Source organism: Neoarius graeffei, chromosome 27 (genome assembly GCF_027579695.1).
Source record: "Neoarius graeffei isolate fNeoGra1 chromosome 27, fNeoGra1.pri, whole genome shotgun sequence".
NCBI classification, from domain to species: Eukaryota; Metazoa; Chordata; class Actinopteri; order Siluriformes; family Ariidae; genus Neoarius; species Neoarius graeffei.
In genome coordinates this window covers 38890522-38913067 of record NC_083595.1, presented here as the reverse complement: position 1 = coordinate 38913067, position 22546 = coordinate 38890522, and the positions used below count along the sequence as shown (strand labels likewise).

General features: G+C 42.2%; 1 protein-coding gene across 3 annotated transcripts in view; it reads left to right on the top strand.

The window, feature by feature from the left end:
* Positions 1 to 22546, top strand: part of bbox1 (butyrobetaine (gamma), 2-oxoglutarate dioxygenase (gamma-butyrobetaine hydroxylase) 1) — a 43612-nt gene that overhangs the window by 6540 nt on the left and 14526 nt on the right. For 2 of the 3 annotated variants that reach the window (XM_060911135.1, XM_060911138.1), the window contains exons 2-3: positions 8378 to 8784; positions 12338 to 12452. In XM_060911135.1, coding sequence (XP_060767118.1) covers positions 8425 to 8784; positions 12338 to 12452 — 475 coding nt within the window. In that variant the 5' untranslated portion in view covers positions 8378 to 8424. The remainder of the gene's footprint in view (positions 1 to 8377; positions 8785 to 12337; positions 12453 to 22546) is intronic. The other variant, XM_060911137.1, reaches the window with a different exon arrangement.

The window sequence follows — 22546 nt, the reverse complement described above, 5'->3', positions numbered from 1 at the left end:
ACCGCATGTCTTTGAACTGTGGGGGAAACCGGAGCACCCGGAGGAAACCCACGCAGACACGGGGAGAACATGCAAACTCCACACAGAAAGGCCCCTGCTGGCCGCTGGGTTCAAACCCAGAACCTTCTTGCTGTGAGGCGACCGTGCTAACCACTACACCACCGTCCTGCCCAATGGTGTACTGTTTATATTATTTACTGTTTGTATTATTGATAGCATACACATTTACTATACACTATAGATTATATAGATATATATATTATAGATATTTAGATTACAGTATAGTACAATATAGATATTTTAGACATTGTGTATAATATAGGTATTGTATTTTATGTATATTGTATATAATAGTTATACTACTAGTTATTGTAGATTGCATATTTATTATATTGTGTAATGTCTATATTGTCCATACTATACATTACATTTAACAGTTATTTCACAAAATCGAGTCATACATGGCTTATAGCCAACTCGGCGTTACGCGCCTCGTCGGCTATCAGCTCATGTACGAGTTGATTTTGTGGAATAACTCTTTTATTCTATCCACTTTCACTGGATTTTGAGAAACCGAGCATTTTTATTTTTTTGTAAAGTCGATAAATAAAAACTTTATACAAAACATCTGACAAAATAATTTCCGCTTAGAATGTAAACAAACCGGCGAAATGACAGTAGCATTTTGTGAAAAATGCGATAATAATAATTCTTGAAAAATAAAAAAATAAAAAAGATACGCTTTTCCATCAAATACTTTTTTCCATATTTTGTTGCTTTTTTTTGTATTTTTGGAGGTTTTGTTTTCGAGTAGAGTTTTTAATTTCATCCTCAGTTGGTTCAGCAACATGCTCCGCCATTTTGTTTTTCTCTACTCACGGTATATGAGCTGATAGCCTAGCAGTAGAGTAGCTAGTCAGAGCATGCGATTGCGCATATCCAGTGAATGTGGATAGAATAAATACATATAGTCACACTTTTTTCTTCCCCTGTATCGCGAGAATGTGCTTCTAGTAATGCAAAATCTAGTAGTACTTTAATCCATTTGCAAGCAGTTTCATGAAATGGTAAAGAAGAGGATATAGAACTGTACTGGCTTGATCATTGCCCGGGTAAACAAGGATCGCGCTGGCCAACTCTCGCTCCGGGGGCCAGTGAAAAATTTGTTAGGAAGCCATAGAAGACATCTGAACCTAGCAGCATGGAATGTCAGAACACTTTTAGACCGTGATGGCTCAAATAGATCAGAATGGCAAACTGCTCTGGTAGCAATGGAATTAGACAGATACAGCAATGACATAGCAATTCTGAGTGAAACCCGACTGGCAGAATATGATGGCCTAGTTGACCAAGGGTACACGTTCTTCTGGAGTGGCAGCACAGCAGATGAACAACAAGAATCAGGAGTTGGCTTTGGTATAAGAAATTACATTGCCAGTAATCTGGATCAAAACCCGACACCAATCAATGACCGCATCATGACCATGAGGCTTCCATTAAGGAAGGTGTCTGCAACACTAGTCAGTGTTTATGCACCCACCATGACCAACTCAGATGACATGAAGAATGACTTCTACAACACTCTTGGTGACACTTTAAAAAAGGTCCCTAGAAGCAGTAAGCTGATTCTTGCTGGAGATTTCAATGCCCGAGTGGGAGTTGATGCAGACAAATGGCCTGGGTTCATTGGGACTCATGGCACTGGAAAGTGTAACTCAAACGGGGAGTTTCTACTTACCTTTTGTTCAGACAACCAACTTGTCAACAAACACAATCTTTAAGCACAAAGAGCAGCACAAGGTCACATGGATGCACTCAAGATCTAAACACTGGCATCTCTTAGATTATGTAATCACCAAGCAGAGAGATAGAAATGACGTCCTGAATACTAGAGTAATGAGAGGAGCAAATTGTTCCACCGACCACCACATGTTAAGATCCACCATTGCGTTCATTTTTAGGAAGCAACATAATAAAACAGGAGTTCAACATCCAAAGAAATTAACACTCAGCAAATTAGCAGACAAGAATATCAGAAAACAACTGGAAACAGAATTGGAGAAAGCTCTTACAAACTGGGAATACCTTGAAAGTGTAGACAGCCGTGAAGACAATTGGTCCAAGTTCCGATCCACTGTATACGGCACTGCAAGTAAGGTATTAGGAAAGCCAGAATGTAAACACCAAGACTGGTTTAATGACAACGACGAGAACGTAAAAAGACTTATTGAAAAGTGAAATACCACCAGAACCAAAGTACTGCAACACAACGCTAGAGCCAACAAATCAAGACACCTTGAAGCAAGGAGGCCATTACAGCTGTACACAAGGAAGATGAAATCTGATTGGTGGGAGAAGAAAGCTATGGAGATACAGCAAGCAGCTGACAAAAACAATATGAAAGAGTTCTATGCTGGATTAAAGGAGGTGTACGGTCCAAAGTCTAGGGGAAGCATACAGCTAACTTCAGCTGATGGGACAGAGGTGCTTCATGAAAAGGATCAAATTTTGGACAGATTTGCAGACCACTTTAACCAGCTACTGAATGTTCATGGAGATATTGACGAAAAAGCGTTAAACAGCTTACAGCAACGTCCTATAAAGGAAGCCTTGAATGATCAACTGGAACTGAAAGAACTTCTTGAGGCTATCAAATCTACAACAGAAGGAAAGGCTCCAGGAAAGGATGGAATACCATCAGAAATCTGGAATCATGGAGGGATATATCTGGCTAACTGCCTTCACAAACTTACATTATATGACAAACCTGGGTTACAGAAGAGGTCCCACAAGATTGGAAGGATGCCAGCATTGTTCCAATTTTAAAAAAAGGAAATGGTAAAGACTGTGGAAATTACAGAGGTATAGCCCTCCTTGCTATAGTTGGTAAAATTCTCTCACATATACTCCTAAACAGGATTATTAAGTACATAGCTCCTCATGTACTTCCTGAAACCCAGGAGTGGTCGGAGTACAATGGACATGATTTTCCGTCTGCAACAGGTCCAAGAACAATGTATTGAACAAAATATGCCTCTTTATGTTGTCTTCATGGACTTCACCAAAGCATTTGACGTAGTTCCACGGCATGTGCTCTGGAAAGTTCTACAGAAATACAGCTGCTCAGACAAGTTTATGAGCATTATTTGCACATTACATACCAACATGCAGGCATACGTATCGATGAGCAAAAGAGTTTGGAGTTACAACTGGAGTGAAACAAGGCTGTGTGTTGGCCCCAACTCTCTTCTCATTATACCCCTCAGCCATGCTGGAAGTAGCTTTTGATGAAAGTATGGTTGAAGGAGTCTACATACAAACACGCCTACATACTTTACTCATCACACACTTGTGAAATTCCTCTCTGCATTTAACCCATCTGAAGCAGTGAGCACACACATGCACATACACATGAGCAATGAGCACACACACATACCCAGAGCAGTGGGCAGCCATGCTAACAGCGCCCGGGGAGCAGTTGGGAGTTAGGTGCCTCGCTCAAGGGCACCTCAGCCCAAGGCCATCCCGCATTAACCTAACCACATGCCTTTGAACTGTGGGGGAAACCGGAGCACCCGGAGGAAACCCGCGCAGACACAGGGAGAGCATGCAAACTCCGCACAGAAAGGCCCCTGCTGGCCGCTGGGCTTGAACCCAGAACCTTCTTGCTGTGAGGCAACCGTGCTAACCACTTACACCACCGTGCCGTCCTTCAATGTAAAAACCCTTTCAATCTCTTCAATGTAGCGCACTTTAAAGCTAGAACCAAAACATCTGTGGTTGGTTGAAGAGAGCAACTGGACTTGCTTGAAGATTCTTGAAAACGTTTCGCCTCTCATCCTAAAGGCTTCCTCAGTTCTGTCTGACTAATAGGGAGGATCCAGTATTTATCCTCTCATGGATCATCATAGAATCCGAATCAGAATGCTGATGGCTGCATTGTAGGTGGCTGATAAAAGATGTCATAGACACCCACCTCTGTTCAATGATGGTCGTTCCAGGTTGACAAAAATGAACGATCCTCTCTGGCTAAGATGTCTGCCAGTTTTCTGGAAGTCCTCTCATACTCCCGCACCAGTCGAAGGGATCTCATCCCAAAGTGCGTAGAAACATATCTGAGACGAATCTCAGTCATCCAGGTACATAGTAATCTGTGGTTGGTTGAAGAGAGCAACCTACAATGCAGCCATCAGCATTCTGATTCGGATTCTATGATGATCCATGAGAGGATAAATACTGGATCCTCCCTATTAGTCAGACAGAACTGAGGATGCCTTTAGGATGAGAGGCGAAACGTTTTCAAGAATCTTCAAGCAAGTCCAGTTGCTCTCTTCAACCAACCACAGATTACTATGTACCTGGATGACTGAGATTCGTCACAGATATGTTTCTACGCACTTTGGGATGAGATCCCTTCGACTGGTGCGGGAGTATGAGAGGACTTCCAGAAAACTGGCAGACATCTTAGCCAGAGAGGATCGTTCATTTTTGTCAACCTGGAACGACTATCATTGAACAGAGGTGGGTGTCTATGACATCTTTTATCAGCCACCTACAATGCAGCCATCAGCATTCTGATTCGGATTCTATGATGATTCATGAGAGGATAAATACTGGATACTCCCTATTAGGCCCTGTCCACATGGCAACGGATTCAGGTGAGTCTGATAAAATTGTTTATCGTTTCAGCCTGGTGTCCACACGGCACCGGCGTTTTGGGTGCCCCAAAACGAAATCTTTTGAGAACCGGTTCCAGAGTGGAAAAATGTGGCAACGGCGCCGTTGCGAAGTCGTCTGGATGAGTAGAACGGATTTGTTTACGATGACGTCACAACCACATGACTGTCGGTGCTTCACGCCGGGTAGAAGTGTAACGAACTCGATGCGAGTTGTCAACAAATCCTATAACTTGGTTCATGAAACGCGCTTACAAAATATTTTCACTGCTTTCCAAAAACAAAAACAATCTCGCCAGCAAAAATAGGGAAAAAAAAGGAGCGATCTCACCTCTTCAGATGTTGGCGTAGAAGAACAAAGTAATCCATCAACGTGTAGCATTCAATTTATTCTGGACCATTAAAGAATTCTGGAGGATATCAGAATGTTGGCGTACCGGCTTCCATCTACCCCCATTCATTCCTCTTTCCGCGTCTTTCGTTTTACGCTACTGATTAATAATCAAAACTTTATGTGGCTGATGCTACAGAAGAAGGGGTTTATGCGCATGCGTCTACTTCTTCTATTGTTCTGGTGTCTCCAATGGGACCGTCTTACAGCGCATGTAGAGGTGTGGCATGTGTATTGCATCGTTTTCAGCAAGCGTTGCGTTGCCATATGTACCTGATATTTTACTAATCCGTTGCCCATGTGGACACAATATTTAAAAAAAAAAATCTCATTGCCGTTGTCGTGTGGATGTAGCCTTAGTCAGACAGAACTGAGGATGCCTTTAGGATGAGAGGCGAAACGTTTTCAAGAATCTTCAAGCAAGTCCAGTTGCTCTCTTCAACCAACCACGGATTACTATGTACCTGGATGACTGAGATTCGTCACAGATATGTTTCTACGCACTTTGGGATGAGATCCCTATGAGAGGACTTCCAGAAAACTGGCAGACATCTTAGCCAGAGAGGATCGTTCATTTTTGTCAACCTGGAACGACCATCATTGAACAGAGGTGGGTGTCTATGACATCTTTTATCAGCCACCTACAATGCAGCCATCAGCATTCTGATTCGGATTCTATGATCCATGAGAGGATAAATACTGGATACACTCTATTAGTCAGACAGAACTGAGGATGCCTTTAGGATGAGAGGCGAAATGTTTTCAAGAATCTTCAAGCAAGTCCAGTTGCTCTCTTCAACCAACCACATGTACCTGGATGACTGAGATTCGTCACAGAAACCAAAACATCAAAAGTGGTAGTGAGAGAATTGCTCTTTGCTGATGACTGTGCCATAGTAGCACCCAGTGCGGTCACTATCCAGAGACTTGTGGACAGGTTTGCCAATCTGCGATAAACAACATCATTGGCACTCTGCCTACATCAATTAAAGTTGATAATGATGACCTTAAGCAAAGTAAAAACTTTACATACTTAGGAAGCACCATCTCAGAGTCTGGTAGGCTAGATGAGGAAACCATCTGCAGGTTGATCATGGTGGTGTAGTGGTTAGCACTGTCGCCTCACAGCAAGAAAGTTCTGGGTTCGAGCCCAGCGGCCGACGGGGGCCTTTCTGTGTAGAGTTTGCATGTTCTCTCTGTGTCTGCGTGGGTTTCCTCTGCGTGCTCCAGTTTCCCCCACAGTCCACAGACATGCAGTTAGGTTAACATGGGACAACCTGACCTGGAGCATCAACACTACAACTGTAACCAAGGAGGCACAGCAAAGACCTGTATTTCCTGAGAGTGCTCAAGAACCACCGTCTTTCACAAAAACTACTGGTGTCCTTCTACCGTTGCTCCATTGAGAGCATACTGACTTACTGTTTCTGTGTGTGGTTTTCTAGTTGCACAGTAGGAGACAGGAAAGCGCTCCAGAAGATCATCGGCTGCCCTCTCCCCTCTCTGGAGGATTTGTACAGTTCTCGCAGTATATTAAAAAAAAAAAGAAGCACAAAACATTCTCAGGGACCCATCTCACCCCGGACATACTGTGTTTGAACTGCTGCCTTCAGGCAGATGTTACAGGTCATTAACAGCCAGGACAAACAGGATTAGGAGCAGTTTCTATGCCAGTGCCATGAGGGCATTAAATAAAGCAAACCTGTACATTCAGTAATACGATATGATACAATATGGGATCGTGCAATGCCCTCCACACCACAGAATGTTTGCGAGTGATGAATGCTGTTTTAAATAACTTTTTAAATTATTTATTTATATATTTATTAGTTTATCTTGTATTATTTTCATAGGTTTTTTAGATGCACTTCTTGTTTTTTTTTTGCTCCAAGGATTGCATTTAATTTTGTTGTATTTATTTACAATGACAATAAAGATATTCTAATTCTAATTCTGAAGTGGGGTGGCACGGTGGTGTAGTGGTTAGCAAGAAGGTCCTGGGTTCAAGCCCAGCGGCCAACGAGGGCCTTTCTGTGTGGAGTTTGAATGTTCTCCCCGTGTCTGTGTGGGTTTCCTCCGGGTGCTCCAGTTTCCCCCACAGTCCAGAGACATGAAGGTTAGGCTAATTAGTGGCTCTGGATTGACCGTAGATGTGAATGGTGGTTTGTCTCTGTGTCAGCCCTGTGATAACCTGGCGACTTGTCCAGGGTGTACCCCGTCTCTTGCCCATAGTCAGCTGGGATAGGCTCCAGCTTGCCTGAGACCCTGTAGGACAGGATAAGCAGCTACAGATAATGGATGGATGGATAATTCTGAAGTGCCCAAGAGTGGCGGCACGCACGTACACAGCGGCTTTTGCTCTCCTACAATGAACTAAATTTTGTTGTACATTTGTGCAGTGACAATAAAGGCATTCTATTCTATTCTATTAGGTTGGGCAAAGCAAGTGCTGCTTTTGGCAAGCTTCAAGAGTGACTGTGGAAAAATCAGTGTATCAACTGCAGTGAAGTGCAAGGTGTATAGGGCAGTGGTATTGTCCACCCTACTCTATGGTGCAGAAACATGGACTATGTACCACTCACAGGTTTAAAAAAACTCCATGCCTACATGATGAGGCACTTGAGACAGATGATGACTATTACATGGAAGGATAAAATCAGGAATTCAGAGATCCTAAGACATGGACATCTACAGTTCATAGAAGAGATCCTGATGAAAAAGAATCTTAGATGGCTCGGACATGTTGAAAGGATGGAAAGGATAAGACTACCTAGGCAACTCATCTATTCACAACTTGATGGTGGCACCAGAAGCAAGGGAAGACCTAGGCTAAGGTTCAAAGACATGGTCAAATGGAATTTGAAAACACTAGACATTGATATTAAAAATTGGTAACAACTGGCTGGGACCAAGCAGAGTTGGTGGGACAAACTTTCCCTCACTAGACCTAAATGAAACAGTCATCGTTGTTTCATCGGACTGCATGATGATGATCGCTGGAGAGACACCCACTACTGGAAGCAAATTCCTTGTGTGTATCAACATACTTGTCCAATAAACATGATTCTGAAGCATGGTACAAACCATGCTTTCTAAACATTCTCAATTTTGACCTTTTTCATAATCATGCCATGTTATTTCATAAAAAATAACCTATCTTAGCAGTTCCCTGAAATACTAGAGTATGTTTTCATGGTGAATAAAGATTATTATCTTGTACTCAAGTTGAGGTAAGTTTGTGTGGTTATCATAAACAAGTCTGTAAAGCAGTTATTCAACCAATTAACCACTTTTATATGTTTCCATGAAGACAGTTGGCTTTATCCTGCACTGCTACACACTACACCGCAGATCAGGATGTTCTCTCGTCTGGCTCGCTGTGCCTCTAGAGCGGCTGTGCACGCGCTGAAAGGAGCCAGTCGTCTCTCCAATCCAGCAAAAGTGCCTTGTTTTGGGTATCAGACACTGACAGCAAACCCGCTACCCACTGTTGGAGGGAGTACAGTGGTTAAACATGCTCAAGTCCTGGATCACAAAAGGCTGCTGCAGGTGGAGTGGGAAGATGGAAGCTGTAGTTTTTATCCATTCACCTGGCTGAGGGATAACTGCCAGTGCCCTCTGTGCATGCTGCAGTCAGCACAAGCCCGGAGTCTGCTCTTCACCGACCTTGACGTGCATACTGGAATGGACCAAGTGCAAATAACTGACAATAACAAGGTATGTTTTGTCTATCTATCAGAAAAGACAATCATACATGACGTTTTTAAGTAGGATAGTTACATATCTATATATGTGGTGGTCTGCAAAAGCGTTGCTGAATTCTGGGAAACGTCCAAAATGTTTTCTCCAGAGTGAAAGAAATTTAGCCAACAGAACTGACTGAATTAATGACTGACTAAACTATTTCCTCACCGATATTCATACAGGCAATGAGTGAAGAGGCAATGAAAGCTCGTGTTTATATGTCGTGAGTGACGTTTAGCTCAGATGAAAAGATAGAGACTGATGTATATGATTTTGATAATCAAAGTGATCATAAGCATTTTGTATTATAAACTTGCAGTTCTTTACAATGTGGCAGTCTTCTTCCTCCTTATCCAGCACAATTGCCAGGTCGGGGTCCATGTGGACCCTACTGATCTACACGTCATATTAATTGGAGCTTAGTTTTACACTGGATGCCCTTCTTGCCACAACCCTCCCATTTCGGTGTCTCCCATAACCCGGTACGGAAAGTATGAACCGGAACGGGACGGTACATGACAATAACGTTACGTTTTCTAAATATTCAGGCGTTTCATACTTAACATCTTGTACTCACACGTATCACTGTCATGTATTCTTTGATTATCCAGTATTATTATTATTATATCCCGTCACATTGTATTAACGTTATATTCACGATATTTTCCATCGAAATTGATCTAAAAGCCCGGAACTCCAATTACGGAATATACCTCGGCGTGACGTCATAAAGAAATCCCTTGTGGCGGAACGAGCGCCACCTCGAGTAAAATGTGGTTTCACACTGATTGTGAAAACGTGGGTCAAAAAACAGAAGCACAGATCAAAAAAGATAAGAACTTGAAATGTATACAATGTCAGCTGAATAAACAAAAAGGTAGAGATGGGGAAGAGGCAAGAAATTGTAAAATAGATTAATAGTGGGTAAGTTATATGTTTTGACAATAAAACAACTAAACAATATATTTTGTTTTTCTTCTAACTTTATTTATCATACGTGACGGGACGGGTTCATCTATAAAGGCGGGATGACTAATGTAAGTACCGATTAAGAAAGTGGTGGACGTGACGGATGTCTCTGTGAAACCGGAACAAAAAAGATAAGATTATACATTATGTAATTAAATGTCACAAAAATGGTATTGCGGGACGGAACACTTGTTATACATGGGTCGGAACAGCATATAAAAACCCGGAAGGTAAATATAAGAAAATACGTGACGCCACATTAAAACATGACAGTACTGTTCCGTCCTGTACCGGGTTATGGGAGATGCGCCCACTTCTGAGCTTGGGAAGGAACCATTCACACCTATGGGCAATTTAGAGTAGCTAGTTAACCTAATTGCATGTCTTTGGACTGTGGGAGGAAACCAGAGCACCTGGAAGAAACCCAAGCAGACACGGGGAGAACATGTAAACTTTACACAGAAAGACCCCCATCGGCTACTGGACTCGAACCCAGAACCTTCCTGCTGTGAGGCGACAGTGCTAACCACTACACCACCGTGCCACCCTTTACAATGTCACTGTAATGTTGTTTTTAAATAAGTAGCTTAGGTTATAAATCTAGGAGGTAGGTGTGGCAACTTTTAGGGAATGAAATCTTTGTGTGATTTTTTTTTTTTTTTCCTTTTCATGTTTGGTGGTAATCAGACTTTAAATTGCTAAAGCTGTACTGGTTGAGATATGCACAAAAGAGAAACATGCAGTATTTCAGTAGCTGAGCAACATCTGTAGTTTTCAGAACTATATATAGTACAAAAGGTCACATTGTTTACCATGTGAAGGGTTTCCCCAGGCCTTCACACATATAGTGGCATGCAAAAGTTTGGGCACCCTTACTGAAAATGTCTGTTACTGTGAATAGTTAAGTGAGCAGAAGATGAACTGATCACCAAAAGGCATAAAGGTAAAGACAAGACATTTCTTTTCAGCCTTTTCTGCAAGATTTGTGTATTATTTTTGTTTTGTACAATTGGAGAGTAAAAAAAGAAAAGGAACACCATGCAAAAGTTTGGGCACCCCAATATATTTGAGTTCTCAGGTAACTTTTACCAAGGTTCCAGACCTTAATTAGCTTATTGAGCTGTGGCTTGTTCAAATTTTTCATTAGGAAAGGTCAGATGATGCAGATTTCAAAGCTGTATAAATTCTCTGACTCCTCAAACTTGTCCCTAAAATCAACAGCCATGGGCTCCTCTAAGCAACCTCCTCGCATTCTGAATAATAAAATAATTGATGCTCGCAAAGCAGGAGAAGGCTACAAGAATGTAGCAAAGTGTTTTCAGGTAGCCGTTTCCTCAGATCGTAATGTTATTAAGAAATGGCAGTTAACAGAAACAGTGGAGATCAAGGTGAGGTCTGGAAGATGAAGAAAACTTTCTGAAAGAACTGCTCATTGGATTGCTAGAAAGGCAAATAAAAACCCCTGTTTGACTGCAAAAGACCTTCAGAAAGATTTAGCAGACCCTGGAGTGATGGTGCACTGTTCTACTATGCAGCGACACCTGAACAAATATGATGTTCATGGAAGAGTCATCAGAAGAAAACCATTCCTGCGTCCTAGCCACAAAATTCAGCGTCTGAAGTTTGCAAATGAACATCTAAATAAGCCTGATGCATTTTGGAAACAAGTCCTGTGGACTGATGAAATCAAAATAGAACTTTTTGGCCACAATGTGCAAAGGTATATTTGGAGAAAAAAGGGTGCCAAATTCCAGGAAAAGAACACCTCTCCAACTCTGAAGCATGGGTGTGGATCGATCATGCTTTGGGGTCGTGTTGCAGCCAGTGGCACAGGGCACATTTCATTGGTCAAGGGAAGCATGGATTCGAATAAATACCAGCAAATTCTGGAAGCAAACATCACACCATCTGTAAAAAAGTTGAAGTTAAAAAGAGGATGGGTCCTACAATAAGACAATGATCCAAAACACACCTCAAAATCTACAATGGAATACCTCAAGAGGCACAAGCTGAAGGTTTTGCCCTGGCCCTCACAGTCCCCTGACCTAAACATCATTGAAAATCTGTGGATAGATCTCAAAAGAGCAGTGCATGCAAGACAGCCCAAGAAACTTGTAGAACTGGAAGCCTTTTGCAAGTATGAATGTGTGAAAATCCCCCAGGAAAGAACTGAAAGATTATTAGCTGGCTTCAAAAAGTGTTTACAAGCTGTGGTACTTGCCAAAGGGGGTGTTACTAGGTACTAGCCATGCAGGGTGCCCAAACTTTTGCTTCGGGCCCTTTTCCTTTTTTGTCATTTTGAAAATGTAAAAGATGAAAATAAAAAAGTGTTTTTGCTTAAAATATAAAGGGAATGAGTCATCTTTAACTTGATGCCTTTTGGAGATCATTTCATCTTCAACTTGCTTAACTGTTCACAGTAACAGCAATTTTGACCAGGGGTGCCCAAACTTTTGCATACCACTGTATACAGTACACTCTACTACTTATATATAGGCTACTATAAGACATAGGCATGACTAATATAACATTTGTTCACACTTTGTCATGTCTATAGGTCTCGATCACATGGCCAGATCAGCATAGCAGTGAGTTTGAGCCTGACTGGTTAAAGAAAAGATGCTTCTCACCTGAGGCCAGACAAGCACGACAGGAGGAACTTTTTCTAAATGGTGAGTTATACATCTGAAGAGCTGCTTCATTCACAGCACATGATGCATCCACACCGTTTCCAACTCACTTCCGTTTCATAAGCACTACTAACCTGGTCTACACAGTCATGACTTAGTAGTAGTAGAATTTGAATTAAATATAGTTCTGAATGTATAGAAAATGGTCGTGCATGATTTGGAATAGATCTCTATGGAGCTTCCAGTCAGTGCCTGAATAAAACTTTGGTTAAAATGAATATGTCTACTTCAGAATGAGTCTATTTTGCAGTGTTGTGACCTGTCAGACAACAGACAGCATTATGGTATCGCTTTTGCTTTTCAAAAATGCAAACAATTTTGTATATAATACAGATAAGTGACAAAGTAAAGAAAAAACATACTGGGCGACCATAAGCCACCATAAGTGTCAACACATCTTGACATAGATTCTTCAAATCACTAGAAGTGTCCCGAAGAGATTCCTCCAAAAGATATTCCCTTTTCTTCCCCAGTGATGGTCAGGAAGCACAACGTCTAATATCACTCACTCCAAAATCTCCCATAAGTGTTCAACCGGGTTGAGATCTGGTGTGTGTTTCCCGAATCAAAATATCAGCAACTTCAAATCAGTATTAGTGTCCCCTGCTGATGATTTTCTGAATCGAGCCGAAAAGTTTGTCTACTCCATCGGCGCCGCCACGATTGAAAATAATATGATTGCATTCCTGCGTGCTGATTGGCCAAAGCTCGAAAGGTGTTCATGAACCTTACACACCGTGCTGTTTTACCTACCAGTAGCCTATCCCCCAACCAGCGCGCAGGAATGCAGTTGTGATTTTCAATCATGGTGGCGCTGGTGGAGTAGACGAACTTTAGGCTCAATTCAGAAAATTATCAGCAGGAGACACTTTTTTTTTTTCCCTCCGTACTCTCACGGAAGGTGATCGCATCTCTGCTCTCCTCTCCTCTCCTTTTTTTCCTGCTTGTGCTCTTTGTTCGTCTCGTCTGCCTATACCTTTTTTTTTTGAGAGACTCTCTCCGCATTGAATTTCTAAACTAAAAAAGCATGGATTTGATAAACTGGTCTCCTAAAGAAATTGACACAGTTCTGGGTTCAGGGGAACCCACCTGTCCTGCCGGAATGTCTGTGGAGGACATTGAAGATATCTACCTATTTGGAACCATGATTACAGGACTTTTGCTGATTGGATTAGGCATTGCCCTGGTATTTCGAGGAAATTCGACAACGGTGACAGCTGTTCAAAGCCCCACAAAGCTGCCCAATATGATTGGAGTGGTGGGCAAAGCTGTTCGCACTCAGACTGTGGACATTCAGAACTTTAACCACAAAATGGTTGTTATCTCGGAGCAGCGTTCAGCTTTGCAAGGAATACGTATTTCGGAGACCAAATGGAATTGAATTGAACAGAATGGACGAAATGGACAGATATGGATGAGTGGTGTGGACGTGTAAAGACTGCGTCTGTTCAAAAGACTAAACAATCTCTATCTTATCGCCATTCGGCTCCCTGAACAGCACTGGCCTTGATCAAGGCCGTTGCTGGGGTAACATTTCCCCCAGAAGGTCACTGCTGGGAGACACTCTCGCATTTTTCGCATTCCTTCCCCAATTTTCCGCGGTCGCCGTTTTTCACCCCCAGTGTGACAAGCGGGTGCGTGACCAGCACCGTTTGCATGGCTGCAGGAGCGGACGGCTGCTTGCTTGCGCTGGGTTACCTCTACCTCCTCCCCTCCCCTCCTACCCCCCCACCCCTGATTGCCCCCTCCTTCCCCCCTTCCCCCCCCTCAAGTCCCATGTTTTAAAGTGTACTTGTGTTATTGTGTGCTTTTGCGGAGGTTTTTAAATGTTCTCACACTATACTCCTGATAAGAGCATAGTGGGGGGGGGGGTGTTCTTTTTTCCTCATCTTTCCTTTTTTTTCTTTTTCTTTTATCCCTGTCTTCCTGTCCTGTTCCTCCTCTGTAAGGACAGGCTGATGGTCAATTTCACTGGTAACAGTAACAATAAAGGGTTCATTCATTCATTCATTCATTCATTCATAATATTGATTTGAAGCTGCTGACATGTTGATTTGGGAAACCGTTATTGTTTTGTGATCAAACAGAGACTGACAGATTGTATGTGGAGTGGACCGTTCATGAATTACAGCTTTGGGGATTGTTCCGTGTCATAACTTGTAGGAAAAGAAGACCAAGGAGGAGGATTGTGTATTATGGCATGTAGCGACTGTGTGTTGTGGGGCCCTGGAGAGAGAAGACTCACTGCAAATCAATGCAAAGGTCTTCTGACTGATCACCTTTATCCTTTGCTGAACCTTTTCTTATCTTGATGGGAGTGGTCTGTTCCAGGATGACACCATCCCCACCTACAGGGGACGGGGCTGACTGAATAGTTTGTTGAATGATGTAAATTATTTGCTATGGTCTTCACACACACCAGATCTCAACCCGGTTGAACACTTATGGGAGATTTTGGAGTGAGTGATATTAGACGTTGTGCTTCCTGACCATCACTGGGGAAGAAAAGGGAATATCTTTTGGAGGAATCTCTTCGGGACACTTCTAGTGATTTGAAGAATCTATGTCAAGATGTGTTGACACTGTTATGGTGGCTTATGGTCGCCCAGTATGTTCCAGAGACATTTTATCATGGTCTTTCCTTTAATTTGTCACTGTCCTCTGGGTTACTTTTAGATTTAAATCAAATTTAAAAAATCTAAATCATCTACCTTTAGATTTTGTTTAGTTTCTGAATCTCTTTGTACCTCAGAGCGTCCGACATGGTCATTCTACATTTACTTCAGGTTATTTATTTCTAAGTCTTAAGGGGTCCAGGTTAGCTTTGGTTTCTGGTAACTAAATAAGCTCTAGTATTTAGAGCTCTTCATTTACATGGAGCAGCAGGATGGACCCAAAATATATTCAGCTCCAGTCTGGATTTAATTTGGTCTTCCCAGTAGCCACACATTTTGGGCAGGATAGAGATGTTCATGTTTGGTTTTGGTTTTTCTGTGACAGTCTCTGCACTGTAATCACATCACTGTGGCTTCTTTCAGTTCAGATTTAGAACTGTAGCTGAAGTTGAACTCAGTAACCAATCTGATGTCGTGCATGTGTGAAAAAGTTACTAGTAGTAAGTTTTTCTGATGTACGAATCATCAATAAATATTTCTCGATTGATTCCGAGATCATAACCTGGTGTGTAATCTTAGTGTAGTAGTTTCATGTGTGGTTTATGGAACAGCCAGCCTTAAGGCTGGAGCATTTGTCTGAGGAGACACATCCAAAGGATCACCCTTGAGTGGAAAGTCTTTTCCCGCTTCCTGCCATATGGAATCATGATCTAAGCAACTTGAGAAGAGTGCTGCGACGTGCTCCAAGCAAACCCGCATGTATTTGGATTGAAGAATAATGGTTCCTTGACTTGACATGGTCAGGCCACAGCTGGATTGTTGGCGTTCTGTGGCTCCAGGTTTAAAAAAAAAAAAAAGACAGACAGTTTACTGTGAGTGAGATGATCAGAGTACACCTGGGTACAGTTTGGAGAATCTCTAGGCTTAAAGAGCACATACAGTAGTGCTTGAAAGTTTGTGAACCCTTTAGAATTTTCTTTATTTCTGTATAAATATGACCTAAAACAACATCAGATTTCCACACACGTCCTAAAAGTAGATAAAGAGAACCCAGTTAAACAAATGAGACAAAAATATTATACTTGGTCATTTATTTATTGAGGAAAGTGATCCAGTATTACATATCTGTGAGTGGCAAAAGTATGTGAACCTCTAGGATTAGCAGTTAATTTGAAGGTGAAATTAGAGTCAGGTGTTTTCAATCAATGGGATGACAATCAGGTGTGAATGGGCACCCTGTTTTATTTAAAGAACAGGGCTCTATCAAAGTCTGATCTTCACAACACGTTTGTGGAAGTGTATCATGGCACGAACAAAGGAGATTTCTGAGGACCTCAGAAAAAGCATTGTTGATGCTCATCAGGCTGGAAAAGGTTACAAAACCATCTCGAAAGAGTTTGGACTCCACCAATCCACAGTCAGACAGATTGTGTACAAATGGAGGAAATTCAAGAGCATTGTTACCCTCCCCAGGAGTGGTCGACCAACAAAGATCACTCCAAGAGCAAGGCGTGTAATAGTCAGTGAGGTCACAAAGGACCCCAGGGTAACTTCTAAGCAACTGAAGGCCTCTCTCACATTGGCTAATGTTAATGTTCATGAGTTCACCATCAGGAGAACACTGAACAACAATGGTGTGCATGGCAGGGTTACAAGGAGAAAGCCACTGCTCTCCAAAAAAAACATTGCTGCTCGTCTGCAGTTTGCTAAAGATCACGTGGACAAGCCAGAAGGCTATTGGAAAAATGTTTTGTGGACGGATGAGACCAAAATAGAACTTTTTGGTTTAAATGGGAAGTGTTATGTTTGGAGAAAGGAAAACACTGCATTCCACCATAAGAACCTTATCCCATCTGTGAAACATGGTGGTGGTGGTAGTATCATGGTTTGGGCCTGTTTTGCTGCATCTGGGCCAGGACGGCTTGCCATCATTGATGGAACAATGAATTCTGAATTATACCAGCAAATTCTAAAGGAAAATGTCAGGACACCTGTCCATGAACTGAGTCTCAAGAGAAGGTGGGTCATGCAGCAAGACAACGATCCTAAGCACACAAGTCGTTCTACCAAAGAATGGTTAAAGAAGAATAAAGTGAATGTTTTGGAATGGCCAAGTCAAAGTCCTGACCTTAATCCAATGGAAATGTTGTGGAAGGACCTGAAGTGAGCTGTTCATGTGAGGAAACCCAGCAACATCCCAGAGTTGAAGCTGTTCTGTACGGAGGAACGGGCTAAAATTCCTCCAAGCCGGTGTGCAGGACTGATCAACAGTTACCGGAAACGTTTAGTTGCAGTTATTGCTGCACAAGGGGGTCACACCAGATACTGAAAGCAAAAGGTTCACATTCTTTTGCCACTCACATATGTAATATTGGATCATTTTCCTCAATACAGTAAATAAATGACCAAGTATAATATTTTTGTCTCATTTGTTTAACTGGGTTCTCTTTATCTACTTTTAGGACTTGCGTGAAAATCTGACTTTTTAGGTCATAATTATGCAGAAATATAGAAAATTCTAAAAGGTTCACAAACTTTCAAGCACCACTGTAATTGTGTTTCATGAACTGCGTCAGAAAAGCTGCCAGGCTCTAGATGGTACTCTCACTGCTTGAGGTTGTAAATACTTTCGCTCTGAAGTACTTTACCACACGAGTGGTGTAAGTTATAGCAGGGTTCATTGCAACTTCCTGAAGGTCTAACACTCTAGTTTGAACCAAAGCCCTTAAAAAAATCATTTTTTATTTTATTTATTTATCCATCCATCCATCCGTTATCTGTAGCCACTTATCCTGTCCTATAGGGTCACAGGCATGCTGGAGCCTATCCCAGCTGACTACGGGCGAAAGGCGGGGTACACCCTGGACAAGTCGTCAGGTCATCACAGGGCCGACACATAGACACAGACAACCATTCTACGGTCAATTTAGAGTCACCAGTTAACCTAACCTGCATGTCTTTGGACTGTGGGGGAAACCGGAGCACCCGGAGGAAACCCACGCGGACACGGGGAGAACATGCAAACTCCACACAGAAAGGCCCTCGCCGGCCCCGGGGCTCGAACCCAGGACCTTCTTGCTGTGAGGCGACAGCGCTAACCACTACACCACCGTGCCGCCCCCCTTATTTATTTATTTAAAAAATATTTTTTTTAAATATCTCTGTAAAACTACTCAAATTCTGCTTAGTTATTAATGAAAAAAATACAGCAAAATCACTCTGCTCTAAACCATGCCATAAACACATTTTCCTTTACTTCTGACTTGTCACTGAATCCAGCAGAGCACCGAAACGGCAAAAAATATCTTAAGAGAAAATATCTTTTAATATAGGTGAATTTATCTAAAATTTCTTATTAGAAGATTATTAGAACTCAAATATGAGTTTATTTAGATTATTTTACTCATTCCAGGCTTTAAATCGTCATTCAATGGGCAGATAATTTTGCTTCTTTCTCGAATTAAAAGCTTAAAATTAGCAAAATTATCTGCCGAAAGAATAAGAAAATTTCAAGCTTGAAATGAGGAAAAGCATCTAAAAGTAAGCTAAATAATCTCATATTTGAGTCCAAATCTTCTAATAGGAAATATTAGATCAATTCACCCATATTAAAAAGATATTTTATCTTAAACAAGATATCATTTTTTTGCAGTGCTCCTGTTAAAATATGTCTTCCTCATAAAATTCTCTGAACTTTCCCGGGCCAGCTATGCTGTCTGTAATGTGTCTGTTGCTGACGGCAAAGTGCCATTAATCCTTTCCGCTGTCTTCCATGTGTTGCAGTTAAGTGAGACCCTGATGTTTATTTTTTCACGTTTGCTCAGGGTAAAACCACAGGATGTTCTCCATTTGAACAGCATCTCCAACTGTTCCGAGTTAATTTTACACTCCCTAAATAACTAACCTCAGCAGGATAAAGACTTTAGAGAAACCTCTGTGAAGGTGAGGTGTTCGTTATTTAGCGAGCCTATTTTATGTTAATACAGAATGTCTTATGGGTCTCATGGATGGAGTTTGGTAACCCTGGAGCACTGTGTTTGACTTTTCTGGAGTTTATTTCAGAGCGCTAATTTAATGCATAGAGAAATAGGGAGGTTTGTTTGCTGAACATTACATGACTATGTCTTATTGCATCAAATAAACCAGTCGTTTTTCCTCCCACTATGAAGCGAGCGGCCAAGAAAGAGCTCATTATCCACATCGGTAATTGGTTCAAGAGTTTTCTGAATGTCTTTAATTCAGGATTGTGCTACTTGCAAAGGGAATGTTCTCTATACACAGCCACGTATGTGTTTATTGGCTCTAACTTTGTTTTATTTACATTTTTTTTTGCAAATGCAGGTTTTCCCAAGGGTGTGTCATAAATACAGCAGGCTTTGTGAGACACACATACATACAGCTTCGCACAAGTATCCGGAAGGGTGTGAACCTTTGATTCAGTATCCATGTAGATAGAATAGACAATTGGGTCTTTCAACCATTTATGGTGTTATCTAAAATGTCTACCTCAAGGCCAGGAATCTCATCTCATCTCATTATCTGTAGCCGCTTTACAGGGTCGCAGGCAAGCTGGAGCCTATCCCAGCTGACGACGGGCGAAAGGCGGGGTACACCCTGGACAAGTCGCCAGGTCATCACAGGGCTGACACATAGATACAGACAACCATTCACACTCACATTCACACCTACGGTCAATTTAGAGTCACCAGTTAACCTAACCTGCATGTCTTTGGACTGTGGGGGAAACCGGAGCACCCGGAGGAAACCCACGCGGACACGGGGAGAACATGCAAACTCCACACAGAAAGGCCCTCGCCGGCCCCGGGGCTCGAACTCAGGACCTTCTTGCTGTGAGGCGACAGCGCTAACCACTACACCACCGTGCCGCCCCAAGGCCAGGAATACTTTATGAAAAATCTTTAAAAATCCAGGAAAATCCTTATGCTAGGGATCTGCTCTACTGTAGCTGGTTTTAGACGATGTAATTACAACATTCTTTAAAGGTCCCATGGCATGAAATTTTCACTTTCTGAGGTTTTTTAACGTTAAAATGAGTTCCTCTGACCTTCTTAAGTCACCCCAGTGGCTAGAAATCTCATAATGTGTAAACCAAACTATGCCCAACATTTGAGAATGGCGCGTCAAAACGGCGCGTTGATAAGCTCTTCCCTTTACTACGTCAGCAAGGGAGATGATCCCCACGCCCCCCCCCTGGATTCCCACCCACTGTATGGATTGCCCCGCCCAGTTGTAGTGAGGAGACCATAGAGGACACAACAACATGGCATCACCTAAGCGAGCGAAACATGGAAATTGCGCTGTACATGGATGTGACAACACAGAAAAGAGTCTGTTTTTACTGCCGACGGGAGAGCCCCTGAAGACGCAGTGGCTTAATTTTATTTACTTCAATAATACACCGTCGAGTCTACCTAAGACGGTGTATGTTTGTCGGAAGCATTTTCCTGAGGAATGTTTCCACAACTTGGGACAGTACAGGGCAGGTTTTGCACATCAACTGTCACAGAAGCCTGGGTCCGTACCAAGCATCCCTGCCGCATCAGCAACAAACACCGAACAAGTAAGTGTATAACTGGTCGTTTTGCCGTGTTTTAAAATCGGTGCGTTAGCCTAGCAATGGCTACATTAGCTGTGCAGCTAACCGCTTCCTGCAGTTAGCCAGGTAATCTGCGCTACAAAACTAAAGAGCATGCAGCATGCTCTGTTAAACTGAGTTTAGTCTGGAAATTGACTGTAACTTATGAGCTTATGTTTGACTATTGCTCCGCAATGCATGTCTTCTGTTGGATAAGCGCTATGTTGTTGTAGTTGCTGCTTCTATCCTCTTTGGTTATGGAGTGCGTGTTCAAGCCTAGGGTATTATACGTTTGTAAACTACCACTCCGAACACTCTCACTCTCTGTGTCACATTGAGTTTACGAAAGGAGTCCGAGGGAGAACGGGGTTTTGTCTTAGCAGCGTGGCTACAGGCGCTGATAGCAGCGAGTATGTGTGCGCGCAGCTTGGTCAAGCCCCTCCCCCCATGGCCCGCCCCCACCCTCTACCCTTCCCCGCCTCCTGCTTCTCATTAGCAAAACGACACACTGGGAAAAGCGCTGAAATGGGGCTTTCTCCTAGGAGGCTATATTTACGTGCCGAGGGTTCAGTTCGAGAAAGGCTGCGGATATAACATCCGGAAGCCTCCACGAGCCCGTTTAAAGCATCAACAAACCACCATGCCATGGGACCTTTAAAGATTATTACTCATCACACTGATTAAGATGATCTCAAGAACATCTCGAATGGCATGTGTGATAAGATGTGTTCTCCAGGTCAGATTTTACAGGGAAGTTCCTCTAACGTAGATCTGTGATGATTGAAAAACGACCACGTTTTGCTTTCGTCATCAGTCATTGTGATGGCTTGTGAAAATGCAGTCACGGTCTTCAGAGTGAGCTTGAGATAATTAACTGTTATTCCATGAAATCGAGTCGTACACGAGCTGATAGCCGATGAGGCACATAGCGCTGAGTCAGCTATAAGCCTTGTATGACAAGATTGAGTGGAACAACTGTTTTATTATATCGACATTCACTGGATTTTGAGCAACGGAGCATTTTTATTTTTAGCAAATTCGATAAATAGAAACTTTATACAAAATGTCCGACAAAATAGAATGTAAACAAACAGGCGAAATGACAGGAGCAATTTGTGAAAAATGTGAAAATAATAATTCTTGAAAAAAAAAACCCAAAAGATATGTTCTTTAAAAAAAAAAAGATTTTTTGGGGCTTTTTTTCACCTTTATTGGATAGGACAGTGTAGAGACAGGACAGGAAATGAGTGGGAGAGAGAGACGGGGAGGGATCGGGAAATGACCTTGGGTCGGAATCGAACCCGGGTCCCCGGATTTATGGCATGGTGCCTTATCTACCTGAGCCACGACGCCCCCCAAAAGATATGTTCTTACCATCAAATACTTTTATTCCATATTTTGTTGCTTTTTTGTATTTTTTGGGATTTTGTTTTCAAGTAGAGTTTTTGTTTCGTCTTCGGTTGGTTCAGCAACACGTGCTGCCATTTTGTTTTTCTCTATCCAACGAATGTGGATAGAATAATAAGGATATTTCTTCTGTCCGTTACAACGTTTGCATCATATTTCGCCATGAACATATTTGAAGCTGTCCTGTGAGTTTTGCATAATCATATACTGTCCTCTTATTGGTGGCTTTGAAACAAGTACTGCCGCAGCACACTCAGAAATTTCTAACACTGCCAAAACTTTGTTGTCCGTTGTCTTTGGTCGTGATGGCACTAAATCAGCGGCGAACGAGCACATCACATGCATCCTAAGATCACCGATCTCAACTCACGACCAAAGAATTGTCTTACAATGTGTGAATTTTGTCTGTGACTACACAGTGAGGCCAAAAATCTTCTCATCTCATCATCTCTAGCCGC